This window comes from Meleagris gallopavo, chromosome 3, assembly GCF_000146605.3.
Source record: "Meleagris gallopavo isolate NT-WF06-2002-E0010 breed Aviagen turkey brand Nicholas breeding stock chromosome 3, Turkey_5.1, whole genome shotgun sequence".
Lineage (NCBI taxonomy): Eukaryota > Metazoa > Chordata > Aves > Galliformes > Phasianidae > Meleagris > Meleagris gallopavo.
This window is the reverse complement of record NC_015013.2, coordinates 71,902,491-71,921,138: the sequence shown is the minus strand read 5'-3', so window position 1 is coordinate 71,921,138 and position 18,648 is coordinate 71,902,491. Positions and strand designations below refer to the sequence as shown.

Genomic DNA, 18,648 nt, shown 5'->3' with positions numbered 1-18,648 from the left:
TTTTTTTTTTGGTATTGAACCCATCTCCAATCTCAATTGCAGAACAAAACATTTAAAGATGCACGTTTGCTAAAACTGCGGCAGAAAATTATTTTATTTTCTTCTAGAGACACAAGTTTTGATTAATTCTGAAGCTTTGGAGAGATCATGAACAGAGCTCTGAAAACAGAATTTCTTCACACAGCTCTGCCTAGAGAGCTAAAATTTTTGTAGAACATTATCTGATAGAGTTTATAACTGCAGTTGGTTCAAAGAAGAGAGGAACAAAGACAACTCTTATTCTCCATCACAGGAGATAGATAATTTGAGTTGCATGATAGGAAAGAGAAAACATTACCTACTGACACTACATTCATATCCCAGGTCAATGTTGCATCCAAACAGCAATAAGTTTCCTTTGCTCATGGCACTACAGCTAACTTCTGGTTCCACTTGGTTCAACATCCCAGCTGTAAATTGATATTAGCAATTATGATCCACATTACAATTAAACATGTGGTTTCAGATAAATGAAAAGAAAGATCAGTTTCCTGTTTTAAAGATTCATCAATAGATTTTAAAGTGCTCAAAGAAGAAAAATGAACTTACTGAAAATACACTAGCATCTTTTTGTACCACCCTCAGAGAAAAAACTCTTATTTATTTTGAAGACACATTTAAACAAAAACAATTTCAGGCAAAAAACAATTCTTTAGAAACACACAAAAACCCACTTCTATGTACAACTCTTGAAATTATTTCAATGGCACTGTGGGTTTAAGCAGCTAAAATTACTGCAATTAGCTGTTCTTTCTTTAACTTCTTGGTGGCTTTGGAAGATCATCTTAATTAAATGCAGTAAGTGATTCTCTGTTAAGAAGAGAATGGTTTTGTTGGTATTTCTAGTTGTTTTTCCCTTAAATATAATTTTTCCTAATTGGGAAACAAAATTGTATTATCTTACTGCTTTCAATAGGAACTCGGATTTCTTGAACAAAATCAAATATAGCAGCAAATTATTTGACATGCAAATTACATATTTTTCCATCTGTATATTACTGTCTGGATTATTGGCTGGATCTTATATAGCTAACATTCGTGGTTTATGACATTGCAAAATCCTATCCTTACAGGTCACTAAAACACCTTTAAACGTGTGCATAGACAATAAGATAAACAAAACTTTTGCAGTAATTACAGCATGCCATATAACCAGATACTCTCTCCACAACCTGAACCTTTGGCACTCGTGAAAGACTGTCAAATGTCTTCAATTGCTTCTGTACAAACACCTACTCCAAGTGCCATCCTTCAGTCCCTAATTTGTGCCTAAAACAAGCTCATTTTACATGGTAAGACACCCATTTCCAGGGAACAGCTGGATGTCGCCTCTTTACTTTCATGCCACAATTTTTACCACATCTACTCAATCCTAAATACATCACAACTGCGCTCAGCAAACAGGGCAGGAATCCCATATGAGCCACCTACCAGGGTACAGAAAAATCTGATACAGGTAAATAGAAACACCTGTTGCCACTGCTGACTTTCTGCAGTAAATAATCTCAGCCATTCTGAAAGGCTTGCTGGTTATTTTACAGAAATGAAAAGGGCAGTTATGCTGCTCTCTAACTGCAAATTGAGCATCTTATAACGTCCGCATATAAGGGACATAAAGCATTATTCATTTTAATACAATGTAGAAATTTATCAACACCAAATTTACTGAAATTTAGCCATTCTATCAAAGGCTAGCTTATTTATATTTCTTTGCCGTATACTTCGTTGTATCTCTTCCCTGAAAGTCAGCATTTAAATTTGTGTAGGCAATTTTAAATTAAATGACAAATTAATCAATGAAAAAGTCAATGCACCATACTTGGTGGTAAGTGTACTACCCAATCATCTTGTCTAACTTATTTGAAGCTTGGAAACTCTAATGAATGAGAAACAAACAACCTTCAGACTTGTGCTTGCTATAAATAGGCTTATTAACCATGGACTATTTATATGCACGGTGTAACAGCTGCAGACTTCCAGAAAGACTTGCTGAACAACTTGCAGAATGTGTTAAGAGACAGTCAAATGTACTATCAGCTGAGCATTATTTCCAGTTAAGTGAGCATATTCCTGCAGTACTTTAGCATATAAACTGAAGTCAGTGGATATCAGGCAAAAGCAACGAACACATATCCAAGATATTGAAATCTCTGACTTCAGGTTTGCAATGCCAAGAAACAAAATTATACAAGCAAACAGACCACAAGCTGTACTATCTTCTTGTAAGATAAGATGGAGAGGAACATACTTGTCAACAGTTCAAGATAGTGTTTTTTCCTTTCCTTCACAAAGAGTAATATTATCTAAAGTCCTCTTCTGTATGATTTGGAAGGAGAAAATGGAGTGAGGACATCGCATTTTAGAGCTCAATAATAAATGTTGGCAAGAAGCTGGGTGACAGACGTTTCCCATTTGGAATAGTAGAACATGCTCTACTCTGCTGAGCAGGACATCACAGAAGAAGGTGTTCTGTAACTGTAGCTCATATTTATAGCTTACAGCAACAAATTCCATTAGAATGAAGGAATATTATTTCACAAAACAACTTCTCCCACAAGCAATACATTAAACTTGGCACACTTAGAGGATGAGAGAAATCTTTGTCTCATTGACATCAGTAAAAGTACAAACTAAGCTCAGTAACCATTAGACCAGGCAAACAATTAAAAAATAAAGCCCAGATTTTTAAATAATACAGAAGTACTGAGACAGCATTAACATCCTCCCTGCTGAGCTAAGGAAAATCCTACTTCTACTTAAGTATCAGCAGTTGAAAAAACACTGATTTGGTGCAATTTCTAAAGCAGTAGAGTTCACAGAATATTGTTTCATCTTACATCATGGTATTATTCCATTCTCCACCCCGTATATGACAATTTATGTATGATTAGATGAAATGAGATATGGGCTAGGGGGTGGGAGTTAAGCAGTGTATATCAGGCCATTATACATTGTTCTTGAGACTAATATTTCACAAACGTGGTTGTAAATTCCAACACTGAAATGGAAATCAGATGTTGAGGGACTCTGCAACTACCAGAATAATAACCATTTCAGTTTTTCTTTTGTTCAAATCTGTAAACCAACTTTATGGAATAAATGTCAGAATAAAAAAACAACAGGGAAAGCAAACATAGATTGTGAGAAATATATTTTTGAGTGTATATAAAGAAGAATACATACAGAACCTGTAGTACAAAGTAAATTTTCTGTTAAAGGTCCTTTAATAGGCCCTTTGCTTTTTTCCTTTTCGACTTCAATTAAAACCATAATACAAAGAGTAGGAATTTGCAGAACCTGTATGGTACAGATAAATTTCTAAATATCAGTATTTCCACAAAAAGAAAAAATATGGGAGATAATGATACAATAAAAACTGGAGATTTAGTTTCTATTTAAGAAGTCAAAACAGCACTGTATTTTCTTAAGTGTTTTATCATTACTTTATATGCTTACACTTCGGTTTCTAGTTTATGCACTGTCAGTGCAGGATTTCGTTCCTAAACACATAAAGTAGTTTAACTTTTTTGACCAATATGACTGAAAAGAGTCAGAATGACAGAATGACTGAGGTTGGTAGGATGCTCTGGCCATCTGGCCCATCCCTGCTCTAGTAGGGACACACAGAGCAGGAGGCCCAGGTAGCTTCTGAACATCCTCAAGAATGTTAGGGATCCCCAGTGCTCCAGCACCATACAGTGCAGCAGTGCTGCCTGGTGCTCAGAGGGACCTCCTGTGCTCCAGTTTGTGTCTATGGCCTCTTGTCCTGGCGCTGGGCACCACTGAAAGACGACTCACTCCATCCTCTTGGCACCTTCTATTCAGGTGTTTATGGACACTGATGAGATCTCCCTGAGCCTTATCTTCTCCAGGCTGAGCAGTGCCAGCTCTCTCAGCTTCTCCTCACAGAAGAGGTGCTCCATACTCTGCAGCATTTTGGTTGCCCCGTTCAGTATGTCCAGGTCATTCAGTGAGGAGGAGCAGAACAGGACAAAGCACTTCAGGTACAGCCTCAGCAGGGCTGAGTAGAAGGGCAGGATGACTTCCCTTGATCTGCCTAAGGCAGCCCAGAATATCATTGGCCTCCTTAGCAACAAGGGCACGTTGCTGGCTCATGTTCAACTTGGTGTCCACCAGGACCCCCAGGCTCTTTTCTGCAGAGCTGCTCCCATCTGGATGCCCTCAGCAGGTGCTGATGCCTGGGACTGTTTCTCCCCAGCTGCAGGGCTTTTCACTTCTCCTTGGTGAACTTCATGAGGTTCCCGTCAGCCCGTTTCTCCAGCCTGTCAAGGTCCTTCTGGATGGCAGCACAGCCCTCTGGCATATTCATCACTTCATCTGGTTCTATACCACCAGGAAAAACGCTGAAGGCGCATTCTGCCCCATTATCCAGAACTTCAATGAAGATATTAATTAGGACTGGACCCAGTACTGAGACCTGAAGTGCTACACTAGTTACAGATCACATAGGTACAGTGCCAAAGGCCTTAATGAGTATTCACTTCTCTCCTCTCATCCATCAGGTTGGTCATTTAATAACAGAAACTTATCAGATTGGTCAAGCATGAGTTTCCCTTGGTGAGCTCTTGCTGAATACAGAATCATTTCCTTGCCCTTCACATGACTGGAATTGTTTCCCAGGCTGAGCTGTTCTATCCACCATATTCATAGGGATCAAGGTGAGGCTGACCAGTAGTTCCCTGGGTCCTCCTTCTTGCCCTGCTTGAATATACAAGTGACACTGGCTTCCCTCCAGTCTTCAGGCACTTTCCCCAGCTACTATGACCAATTAAGGATTATTGAGAGCAGCCTTGCAATGACACCTGCCGGTTCTCTCAGCACTCTTAGGTGCATCCCATCAGGAATAACATTTTATTAACAATCATTTTAAACAAACCTTCCTGGTACCATGTGCTTTTACAACTTGTTTTGCTTTGCCAAATCATAATAAACACCTTTGAATCATTGTGAGTACAATTTACAAGGAAGTTTCAATGAAAAACAGCAAGGCCTTTAAGATCTCAGAAGCCTAAGGGACTTTTTTTAAGCTGATGAAAATGTATAAAAATTGTGTAACAATTGTATAAAGCAACAAGAACGAATGATATAATGATATCAAAGTTTAGAAGAATATACTAGTGAGGCAAACCAAGGAACAGAGCCTAACTGTCTTAAAAACCACAGCAACTGTGGTCAGCCGCACCATTTTTATCAACTCTCTCTGCATCTTGTTCTCCAAGCAAAAGTGCAAAGCATGAAACCGTAGCAAGTGAATTCACAGTATATGAAGTCTACCCACGTTTTTGCTGCTGGTTCAGCATCTTTCAAACATGCCATCTTCATGACCATTAAAAATTCTAACTGCTATATATTTGAGTAATTGTTTCTCTCAGTTACTACAACCACTTCTTGCCATAACACCTCTACTGTTTAGTTCCTATACAGTTGAATTGCTTCTGTCAGTGTTTCAGTGTGTCTGAGCAAGCCAAGTTCTTTTCCTCTTTCACCTCAGCTCCAGCCTTCATGTTTTAGGTTTCACACCTTTTAGTTTCCTTTCTACTCCACTAATCAAATCTTCCTCCACACTAGTCCTATTTGTTGGAATCTCTGAATCTGTACCAAACAGATCTCTGCATCTAACCCACATGTTCTTAGACATGCTGTTTCTCATTAAACTTGCATGAAAATATGTATTAAACACTGCATTCATCGCCTGGACTACAAACTCACAAAATCTCTTGGTAGTTCTCCTGTCATAGAAGGTCTAACATATAGTCTGCCCTAACAAATAGAAGCATGTTACTACAGCTACTTGACTTCTATAGTAGTGAACAGATGGTTTTGCACTAATCCTTGATACCTGGCAGTAGCATTTCTGGCACCTACTTATTCAGAATGAAAAATAGAATATAGCTTCTTCCCTCCTTCTTCCTCAGTATTGTGGTTTCTTAATTCATGCTTCAGGCAACTATTACATCTGCCAAACCAAGAACTACCCTTTAGATACTCTTGTGTATTAGAATGCAAGAAGGATCTGTTGTAATTTTAGAAGATATCTTTTTCAATGTGGGGAAAAAAAAAAAAAATGCTTCCACCATCATTCTGTAAACCCTATGTGTATTTGTAAATTATTACTGAAATAAAACCCACAGTAATTCTTCAAACTACTGTGTGGGAGTAGAGACAAAGGAATGAGTGAAAAGAAAAAAATATTACAGTGGATCTGCTTATATTGGTATCATCAAAAAGGACTACAAAACTGTATGCTTAGATACGTTCACCAGCAAACTAACTGTTCCATTGTCATTTCTATCATCACAAATACCAGTGGCAGTTTAGCAAGAAAAGTAGCTAAAACTCAACTTTCAGATCACAGTCCTCATCCCTGGTCATTGTTAGCCTGGCACTTCAGCAACCTAAAACACAACCACTTGCTTGCCAGCAGGTTAAATCATCCCATGTGAAAGAGGCGCAGCTCCCTCTGGACAGCAAGCAGGGAAGGCAGGTAAAGCTGTGGCTCATACACACTGACAGCTCCAGTGCTTCAGTTGGCAAGAGGACAATCCTTGTAAAGATCTGCTGCCTTGCTTGCACCTCACGGAGCTCATCCCTTGCTTCTGTTCTTGCATCATCTTAATTTATTTTTAATAAGTGTCTACTCTAAAATGGTCTGTGCCAATTGTTAATTTTATGTGATCTGAAATAGTAAATGCTTGACTTCTGTTTATGCAATTTCTGTTATCAGGATAAAAATACTGTCCATTTTTACAACTGTTTCACCTGTCAACAGCTACCTTTACAAAGTACAGCATGAGATAAAGGACAGCTACATAAAACTATTTTGGAGATAAGTCTTCAGAATGCGTTTGTTTTTTATTTCCCAGGAAATTTTTCATACAGAGGTTGGTGATGCACTGGAACAGGTTGCCCAAGGAAGCTGTGGATGCCCCATCCCTGGAGGCATTCAAGGCCAGACTGGATGTGGCTCTGGGCAGCCTGGTCTATTGGTTGGCAACCCTGCACATAGCAAGGGGGTTGAAACTAGATCATCTTTGAGGTCCTTTTCAACCCTGGCCATTCTATGGTTCTATGATTCCATGGTCATCAAGCTGAGAGACACAGGACCTGGAGACCTCTCAATGATCAGCAGAACCCAAACTATCAGAAGTATCTTTTTTTTTTCTTTTTAAAGCTGTTTTGAATCTTTCTTCCATAAGTATGCACTCATTCCACTGATATTTCTGACTCTATCAAAGCAGTACAGTGATTTTTGACTGTTGCCCCCTGCAAACATAAGTCACCGATAAGATGTATTTGTTGCATACCCAGATATTGAGATTTATTAAAAAAAAAAAAAAGTCTACTTGAAAACTCACTGGTCACCCAGAATCTTAAAGAAAACTACTGCCAAGTTCTCCCCCAGAAGAATTAAATGCTTTCAGTCAGCTCTTGGGTTTTAATGAGCAGTTCAAGTTTTAGAAGAATTGCCAAGCTCTAGACACCACAAAATTCAGTGTGCAATTTGGACTGAAAATTCCATTTGCAGACTGAAAAAAAATAACAAAAAACAACAAAATTGTCAAGTTAGAAGAAAAGTTTTCCTCCATATCAGAAATTTCATATTGATTTGACTTTTTATCATGACAAGACCTCTTGTCTGTCTGTTTAGGGTACCTCCATAGTTTGTTCTTAACTCCCACAAGTCACATCATAAAAGCAATCCTCCATGTACTAATGCAAAGTCCTAATACTAATAAAGCGCACACACACACACGTACACTGGGTGAAAAAGAAACCAGAGAGAGAGTAGAGAAAGAATTGTTAGGAAAAATTTCTTTGAAATTTTGGGGTTCATTTTTGCTGAAAGAAATAATACCCTTTCTCCTTCTTTCCCATCAGTCTGTGACTACGAAGTAATGGGCTGACACTTTGGAAAACCTAATCTCCATGATCATCTCCTCAATTCTGAGAGTAGTTGTGACAAGCATCAGCTTACAGTCACACAAGACAACCTCACAAAAGGCACTTAGAAACCCTCCAACATTTTGAAACGAAAAGCAAAACAACCCACATGGAGTAAATGTGCTAATGGAGCCATAACGTGATGGCACCAGGCTCTTAAAACATCTCTGCTCAAAATTCCATTGTATGCATGGTTTAGTTTGAACATAGGGATATCTGGAAGCCACATCAAAGGGCTAATGGATAGACATTTTGTTAACATATGTAGAACTGATGCCAGGCCATAAAACAACATTGTACTGAGTATTACACATCTTCAGAGAAGCCCTTTTTTTCCCCTGATACTTTTTTTTGCTGGAGGAGGAGGGGGTCTACAAATGATTTCTTTCCTTATGTGCATGAATGCCAAACAGACTCAGAAGCCTGGACATTTTTATGTTCTCTTGTTCCCTGGAGTTTTGCCCAGTATCACAAATTCCAAGAAAGGGCTGATTTTTGACATAAGAAAAGGAAGAAGAATGTAAAAGCAAATAAGCTGCCTTTTCCCTTGTAGAACAGATTCTGTTACATCAATCACAGATTGGTAAAGAACTTCACAATCTATTACCTTAGCATCTCTGTTTCTCAGGTCACTCCTAGGATTGCTACTTTCAAAATGCCATCCAAACTTGGCTCAGAGCTACAGGACATTCTTTAACGGTCTTTTAAGTCTGTGGTGTTCAAAACAGTCACTTTTCAAATGGTATTTTTTGTAGATATGGCACTCCATAAAAACAGGAGGTAAAAAAGCAGTGTATAGTGAATTCCTGGAACAGCTATTCAGGATTCTACAAAAGCCACTTATAAACCTCTCTCTTTGTGCTCTACAGTATTTATGCTAGATCACAGAATAATGAGCAATCATTAAATGTATGTACTTTGTAAGGTACTAAGGAAACTGTTTTCCCATCACTTATTAAGTGTAAAGTAAGTAAAAAAGCACTGTGCACCAAGAAATACGCAGTACGGAAAGATACTGAAAGTCAGGCTTACAGAAGAATTACATCTTTATCCGCTTTGATACCTTTGCAGTTAATCAAATATTTTGCAGTTCCATGTTTGGCACATTAGGTACATTGAAGCCAGACTAGCAAGAAACAGCCACTATATGTATCATTTCCCCAGTGATGGGAATGGTTGCTTCTGCACTTAAAGACCAATCACGCTACATCTATATTAAAATGAAAAGACAAACATGTTTTACTGCCAGCTCTGCCTGAATTTCAAATGAAAACCACATTAGTTAACTCGTGAATTTCTCAGTCAGTCAGTCTGCAGTGCCAGTTTACACAGCCTATATAAAACAACTCACCAGTACACAATGCAGTACAAAAGGATGCTAACAGTATCGTCCCAGGTTCAACAACATGTTCCAAAAACGCCTTTCCCAAAACAAAAGTTAGGAGCAGACTGCAAATATCTCTACTCTGCAATAGCCTGAAACTCAACAGGTTCTGATGCCATATTTTTTTCATTTAACAAAGTCTTTGGCTCAACTGTCAGGAGCCATGTGGGCTGAAATACGTTAAGCCCCACAGCCCGCAGGTTTTCCACTCTCCTGCTGTCCTAAGCACCGTGGGAATGCGATTCCAAGCTCAGGAAGTTTGCCAGGGCATCAAGTCATAGCATGTTTGGTCCCATTGCTTTCTACCTACTTATACGTAGAAAACCTTGATCTTGAATTCATTATCTTGTGGGCACAGCCTCACCTCCTTTGGGCACTTAAAGGGATTTAGGCTTCAGCAGGAACTAAGCAAGCACCTGAGGAGCAACAGTGATGATGCTGGATGTCTCCGGATGCGTGTGCTCAGAACATGCAGTCATGTCCACTGCAACATCAACAAGGAAGCTGTATGGGAGAGCTGCACCTCCCTACCTTAGAAGGAGTAACACAAGAGAAAGCAAAACAGGGGCACACTGGATTGTACTACACTGGGATAAAGCACACTTACCTTTACTGTTCAGGTTTTTTCTACCCCAATTAAAAACTTAGTAGTGCAAAGTTGCAACTTAAGGTAGTTTCAAAATGCACTTATCTTACTTGGAGTAACTGACATCAAAGCATTTGTTTACTGCTACTGTCTGGCCAAACCAAAAGGACAGATCCAAACAGAAGAAATATCACTGGGTTAACTGTTCAAACAACCATTACTGGGTGCATGGAGATGTGCACCCAAGTCACATTACTTGTTTTTGAAGATTCATGCATGAGCTTCATGCTTCACAATACAGTAATTATATTTCTTGCATTGCTTTAACTTATTCAGAAATGTAAATGTATTAAAGTTAAGCATGGGAGCCTAACTAAAGGTTTGCAAGTTCAACAATTCTATCAATTATCATGACATCAAACACTCCTTGCAAAAAAGGAAACAAAGCACTGGTAAGAAAACAGGCCAGAAGTATTTCAACTACTTTATTTTCTTTTTTTTTCTTTTTTTTTTTTTTTTCCCTCTTCCTATTTGTCTACTATGCCTGAATCCACACACACACACACACACAAAAAAAAAAAGCCACATGGAAAAATGACTTAAAAAGGAGGCTCTGAACTGACATGCTGCAGGAGCGGTCAGTGGTGAAATAATAATAATCAACACTGCTTGCGAGAGATAGAGTTTTTAAACAATTATGTCTTGGTAATTACTTTTAACGAACATGCTAAAATCTCAGAGGAGGAATGAATGATTTATAAACCAGGCAGTATATTAAATTCTAGTAAATATATACAAAATCACAGGCATTCCTAACATAGTTATATCTAGAACTGTGTCACTTCTCACCAGACTTCATCTGTATTCCACAGTGACCCTCATTTTCAATTCTGTTCCAGCTTTTAACTTATAATTAACTGCAATATCTGTGATCAGTAATGTTTCACAGGCTCCAGACTAATTTGAACTGTATGACTTTAGACCTTTGTCACAGCTATACCACCCGCTGCTGATTTCTCACCCAGAGTTCAGAGATACAGATTTGCCTTTGTTTCATTTCAAACCTCAAGTTGAAATTTTGGCCCACAGGAAACAGCACCTTTCTCTTCCACTGGACTTGTAATGCATTTCTAAATACTTTGGCATAAAAGGCATTGCAAGAATTTGGGTCTGCAATGTATTTTTTGCCTGAATAGTTAGATTTTTCTGGATAACAAAGTTGAATTAGCATAGTGAAGCATCTATTAAGCTTCCAGGAATTGAGCACTAAAAAACCTAAACATTCACTTGTTTTATTTTTCTGTTCCTTGGTTACTTTTTCAAAGTGTGTACGCTACCACTCCCATTAACATCAGCAGGGGGTTTGTAAATAAGCCTTTATCCAGCATTTCAAAAACCCGAGCTTTTTGGGGTAAGAAGAGATCACAATCTATTTCATTACTTAGAGACACAGAGCAGGATAGCAAAGTGCATTTGAAAGCATACTTGAAGGTTATATTTGGACACTTTATAATCCAGGTTGAAATGCCATACTACTGAAATCCAGCAAACATAACTCAGGAAAGGTAGCATATTAGCTAATTAGCACATTACTCCTCTTCGGATGACGTGCACTTAAATTATTTTATAAATTTGGGCACTGTCTTTAACTCAGTACACATTCTATGAAGCTAAACTCACAGCTGACGGTACGTAAACAAATCAACCACAATGGTCATTACTTATCTCTTTGTCCAGTGATCAAGCTTCTGAAATTGCATATTTGTGTTAATACTGAGGATTTTAAGACATCAAAAGCCAAAGCTATGTGTACAACTAACAAACGTACAGTTAGAAGAGTAGCATGGTCAGGATGGTATTTTACAGGTTTATAGTTAGAAAGATTATCATGGTGGAAAGAAACAATCAAAAATGAAATGCTCACCTGTGTCTTAAGCTCACAGTAAAAAAACTCCAAAAGGAAAAATCTCCAGAAAAAGATCTGCCTCTGTGTCAGTCAGCCCTGAAATGGGTCTAGGAGAGGTGCAGCCAGGCTCCACCCCCTGTGGTCACACAGCTGAATTGCCTTCACCTGTGCTCCCATGGCTGACTCAGTGCTTGCCTCAGGTGATTAATCAGAGGTTCAGGCTGTGACTCAACAGTTCCCAAACACTATGGAATTTCTGTCTTGGAACAGATAAAATGTTGTAACAACTACAGCCAGTTTATCCATGAAGTTGGAAGACTACAATGTTTAGAAAGCAATCATGGCTCAGTAGATGTACTTCAGCAGCAACTTCCTACTGCTGCTACAAGTGAGGTTGCATCAACATTTTCATGAAAAAACATACTGCCAGAAAATTCATTCTGTGTTGTAAGCTGACACAGAAGATCTCATACTAGGGATAAGTCCTCCAGCTCTCCAAATGTACTTTGTATGATTTTTGGCTAAGAACTTGGAAGAAAAAAGAAAGCAACAAGAATGTCTTGAAATTGAAATCAGCAACCAGTGTTCAAACAGATTGCAGATACTTCTTAGTGTAGACAGTTTCTCCTATCTGACACACACACAATTTCAGCTAAATGTAGAAAGTAAAATAAAATTAAATTAAAATTAAAAAAGATAAACTGACATCTTATATTCATTTTCAAAGTTAAGGAAATCTCAAGAAAACAATTTTATTTCCAGACAGCAGAACATGCTTTATTTGGCTGATGATGAAACTGCTTGTAGATTACTAATAGAAAAATAAGCAAATTCCAAGTACAAATCCTTCTCGTAACCATAAGTTTAACTTATTATTTAAAATAATAGTTGTATTATTGCAATGCTAGGATTTCACCTTTGCTTGCATAGGTGCTCTGCAATATCTGTGCAGATAGCACTTAATGCAAGCTTTAAGTTTGGAAACGAAGTAAGATGTTAAATTGTGTACAAGTTAGTTGAATTTCATGTTCTTAGAACACGGCAATTCTTATAGTCTTGAAAAATAGCACATCCGAGTATATTCAAAGCCAGGCTCGATGTGGCTCTGGGCAGCCTGGCCTAGTGGTTGGCAGCCCTGTCCATAGTAGGGGGGTTGAAACTATATGATCAGCATGGTCCTTTTCAACCCAGACCATTCTATGATCCTATGATTACAAATGAGCCAAGTGGTTTCAACCCTGCTACCTGGAAAACAACAAAATGCCAACAAGTCCAAAATGAGGAAGAACAGGCGATCCAGAGATACTCATTTGAAGGGTATCTCATGAATAGATGTTCTTTGGGGTTTTCTTCAGATTTTTAAGGGCAAAATGAGTTTATTTTTGTATTCTCACTCACCTGTTCTGGGTACTTGCTTCCAACTATTTCTGCCACTGTGTTAAAAGAAGCAGAGTCTGGGTAGGTCCTGGCTCCCATCTTCAGGTACACAACGATCTTAGTGCCTCGGAAAGACATCCGTGACATCATTTCAGCATCTTCCACAGAGATGCAAGCAGTGGGAATCTGGGGTATGCCAGACTGATAGTTCTGCCAGCCAGTATGTGGGCTACAGGAAAGGAAAAATAAAACAGTGTTAACAACTTAGCTTGTAAGTTATTATCGGCATTATAGAATTATTAAAAAGAACACTTCCACTTCCATCCCCAGTGTCACTGTCAAAAGGAATATACTAGTTATGTTGGAATAAATCTTTCTAGAAAATACCTCAAGCGGTTTTATACTAATCAGTATATCTGACCGTCATCATTCCTGGGAAGTTATTCTGTGTCAGCACAATTTAGGTGCTTTGACATTACAGTAGTAAATCCTCTGATACCACATTTTGCTACTTCATCAGGAAGAAAAACAATGAAAAGTCAGTAAGTGCATTTTTTTTTCCTGTGACAAATAACAAAAATAGTATTCATTACTTCACCTATTTCAGCATCAGAGTGGCTGTCAAAATGACATCTACTTTGAAGAACACTAATATGAGAGATTTCAGAAAGACAATGAAACCATAAAGTACACATTTACTCATTCTCAGTGCACTAGAGACTTCAGCCACCACCTGCTGATGAAATAAAATATTTTTTTAAAAACAGTAAATTTTAGGCAAATTATGCACAAAATGAAGAAAAAATATACGCCATTGAATGCTTCCATTCATTTAAGGAAATGTGGAGATAAAATTAAAAAGAAATCATACAAAAATCACAAAAAAGCATTAATCTTACAGTTACACATTTTCTTTCACTAAGATAGCACTAGGTAGCCATATTTCTTCCAATATAACTCTGTTTTCTCCAAGAAAGCTGCAGATGTTTCACGACTACGGACAGCATATATTTCCCTTCCAGAAGCTCCTTCTGTTCTACCTGAGGTGCCTCCATGTCTGGCATCACGGACTGCTAAAAGTTAATGGACGAGTTCTTCAACAAGTTCCTTCAACATTTTTTCCAAATTAGGCCATTATTTATCTCATTTTCTGGTGCCATGGTTAAGATCTTTGGATCAGATCTGCAGAAAAACTATATGCAGAAAAAAAAGAGAAACTGGGAACTACATGTATGCCCAAATTTGAAAATACTCCTGATATTAAAACAATCATTTCCTCTGTTTCCTATTCACTAAGTGGGAGCAACATCACTCCTTTCTTCAGAGACTATGATGAGGACAGACTCAATGCACACCTCAGAACCATTCTGATTTCACAGAAATGACATGAAATTGTTATACAACTACATGTCCTAAATCCCAAAGTAAGCTTGGAATTGCACACTGAAATATTAGGGCAAAAACTCTGCATGAGCTGATCTTCAGTACTGGCCATCTTTGCACTGAGATTTTATGCTGAAATAATATTGGTACACCTCCCACCAGATTTTTCTCCCTTCATTTCAGGTTTACTTCATAATTCTTGTGTTTCAGATGCTGCCCAAGAGAGGCATTTCCAGTATACATAAAATTCTCAGTCATGTAAAAGCTTCCTCAATACTCATGAATATACTATTTATCTCAGTTACTAAATAATGACTTTATTAGTGAAATGCCTGTGAATGAAGTTTCCAGTAGAAATCTCTAAAACTAAACTATTTTCTTACCTACTTGTTGCCCAAAAAAGAAGGGCTGAAGTTGAAGCTTTGAGGCCAGATTACAGACATTTCTCACACTAGCTATTAAATTATCCACATAAGTGTTAATCACAGAATGGCTCAGGTTGGCAGGTACATACCTCTGAAACCATCTGGTCCACATTCTCTCCAGCAGAGACACCCATAGCTGTTTGCCCAGGGCTACGTCCTATACTTCAGCCATACTTACAGCAGTAGACACATATTTATACATATTTAAACAACAAATCTGTGTCTTCTAATTTGGAAAAATACATTTGAAATCTGAAGATGTGTGGAGAGATCCACTTTCTGGAGATACAGATTAGATAAAATGGGAGAGAGCATTCAGTTGTAGTTCTTTAGAGTAAATCCCTCTCATCTCAACAACAGTAAGATGTATCATACATAGCCCATAACACAACTAGCAGACAAGATATATGAAAGCATTTATTTGAAAATAAATACTAAAAATCATCTACAGAGCTTCCATGGGAGCTGCTTCAGAGTGTGGATCGATCTGCTCATTAGGTGGCGGTAGTTTAAGAAGTCATTGCTCCTTGCCAGGAAGGCCGTGCAGGTGGGATGCCCAGTAGCTCCCCTTGAATCCCCAAACTCCAGAGAAATTTCAAGCAGGCAGAATCCTTGTGCTGTAGAATCCTAGCTGAGCTGGATGCACTCATGTGGGCTTACAAGTTCAGATCTTACGGATTTTTTCTTTCCTTTTTCCCCTGCAACAGACCCTGACCCCAATTTTTAAACTGCTACAAGAATTTGCTGCACATGTTCAGCATTTGAGAGTTTGGGGATATAGTCAGAATGCTAACCAGGAGACCTTCCAAAAAAAATAAAACAAACAATACACTGAAAAAAAAAGCCAACAACCAACAGTATGATCATTTCATATATTAATGGTCCAAAAAACTTTAAATTTCAACAGCTGTGCAGAAACAAACAGTTAAATGAGCCCATTCACCTGCATCTTCTGGCAAGATTATGGCTTAGTACTAACATGCTGTGGAACTGCTGAGCAGCGATAATTCAGGTTTTATCACCACCTGTATTGATTCCATTCCTCTTATTACTTCCCAGATGCTCAACAAAAGAAATCCCTAAAATCATATTTGTTTCTCCCGTGTAAGTAGCAATCGCTTTTCTTTCGGATGCTCACTCCGAGCACTCCACTGTAACTGTGAATAAGGCTCCTGACAATGTAGTGAGATGCGTGCACGTTAACACATCTGAAACAAACGACCATTTACATGTACTGTGCTTATCTAGCCAGCACCAAAATTAAACCCAGAAGACACCTGGTAGTCTTGTCTTCTTTACGCCTGAGTTACTTCTTTACCAAGATTACTACGCTAAACTCAAGTGCCCAATCATGACTTTTTGCCATAGGCAGACAGTCAGCCACTGTTGAGCTGATATCAGGATTCCAAGGAAATGAGTGAATGCCCAAGTGACTTGATAGGCAAAAAGGAAGAATAATTCCAAGAGTTACCACTATGAGGCTCAGCGCCTCATAGTATGCACCATACTGTGCATTCTAGAGCTACAAGGCCAACTCACAGACTGATAATAGGAAATATCCCTGGAAAACACTGAGAATATTGGGACATACCTGATTAAAGTTTACATGCATGCAATACACACAATGTGTTCAGTATATCTACATAAAAAATTGTGTAATAAAGTGTCAAAGAGGATACTTAAGTGCTAAGCTGCGTAAATTAAGTCCCTTTTATGCAGAGACAATCAAAAACTCTAGCAGCTGCTGACCATATGGCAAGATCTAAGCAAGAACTAGCTAAACAAATCAGAGAAATAAGGCTGTGTGTAAAAGATGAAGACAGACTGAAGCGCTCCTGAGTTTGGCTTAGAAGAGAGCAAAGAAAAAGTGGTTCAGGAGAGGGAAGTTTTGTAGCAAGGAACAGGGAAGATTTCTTTCACTGTGCCTGAACAAAAATGACTTTGTGGATATTCTTTCTAAAGAAAAAGGATTTTACTGAATAACCAGACTTGCACCCTTCATTCTTTGCCCCTCAAAAACAAAAGGAAGAAAATTATTATAGAGAATCAGCTCAAAAGCCAATCTGACTGGTCTTCACAACACTTGTTCTTCATAGAATCATAGAATGATTTGGGTTGGGAAGACCACTGCTATTGGCAGGGACAGCCTCATCTAGACCAGGTTGCTCACAGCCCCATCCAGCCTGGCTTTCAATGCCTCCAAGGAGGGGGCATTCACAGTCTCACTGGGCAATCTGTTCCAGTGTCTCACCACTCTCACAGTAAAGAATCTCTTCCTAATTCCTAGTCTAAATTTACCCTCTTTCAGTTTAAAGCTATTTCCCTTCACTCTGTCACTACATGCCCTCACAAAAGTCCCTCCCCAGCTTCTAGAAGGCCACTATAAGGTTCCCCCACAGCCTTCTCTTCTCCAGGCTGACCAGCCTCAACTCTCTCAGCCTGTCCTTGTAGAGGAGGTGCTCCAGCCCACTGTTTACCTCTGTGACCCTCCTCTGGATCTGTTTCAACAGCTCCACATCCCTCTCATGTTGGGGGCCCGAGAACTGGATGCAGTTTTCCAGGTGAGGTATCATAAGAGCAGAGTACAGGGGCACAGTCACTTCCCTTGACCTGCTGGTCAGGCTTCTTCTTGGAGGCAATGAACTAGCACCTTCAGTGCTTTCTGCTCACACTTGGGGGTGATGTCAGCTTCTGGTGTTTCAGAATGACACAGTCTTGAAAGTGATGTCATCCAGCAAAACTTTAAGGGTAATTACACCATGTCATATTTGACATACCTGTATTCCGATACCACAGTTTGGTGTTCAGTAATGGGGAGGGGTTCGAGTCTTTATTATTTTCTAGCACAAGCACCTGTTCTTTAGATTTTAGTTCTACAGGGTTACCCCACATCCATATTTAAACAATTTTTTAAAACTACTTAAGAACACATTCTTTACAAATCCACTAATGCTAATAAAATCTCATCATCATTTAGTCTTGACATTCCTATTCAACTTTTGACAAGATTCGGATAAACAAGGCTAGCTATTGGGTTTTGCTTCTGGTAAGCACTTAGATTTCACATCTTGGAATGGAATTTAATGGAATTTAAGAAGTATCACAGTATGAAAAACAAAAACAGTAGAAACTCCGACAAATAAAATATTCTCTCTTAAGAGTGCATGTGAAATAATGAGTATGAAAAAAATGTAGTTTGCATCTTACAGAAAAGTGCAAAGGAAGGGTAAAAAAAGTCAAGAAGCTGTTAGATAATTAGTCTGTCTTCCAAGAAAAGTAATCAAATGTGGAGTCACTAAAAGCACTTGATGAAGGGATACGCTGCTGGTGTCCGATGTATTCTAACTATTTTTACTGTGTTAGCTGACCGTGCATGGTTCATTACTTCATTTCTTTACTATCAACCCTTATCTCCAAGCTAAGCTAAAATGCCCAAGGACATATGAAACAGTGCTCCAAGCTAAACTGAATGCTCTAATAGAAAATGCAGCTCAGGTTGAAGCCTCAGGCAAATTTAACAGTATCCTAAAGGTACAAGTGAGTATGGTATTACAAGAACTCTAACATGATTCTTAAAAAAAAAAAA

At 38.6% G+C, this 18,648-nt stretch overlaps 1 protein-coding gene across 6 annotated transcripts in view; it reads right to left on the bottom strand.

Moving 5' to 3' along the window:
• CPQ (carboxypeptidase Q) overlaps nt 1–18,648 on the bottom strand; it is a 161,336-nt gene that overhangs the window by 88,425 nt on the left and 54,263 nt on the right. For all 6 annotated transcript variants that reach the window (XM_019614160.2, XM_010709159.3, XM_010709158.3 and 3 more), the window contains one exon: nt 13,276–13,483. In XM_019614160.2, coding sequence (XP_019469705.1) covers nt 13,276–13,483 — 208 coding nt within the window. The remainder of the gene's footprint in view (nt 1–13,275; nt 13,484–18,648) is intronic.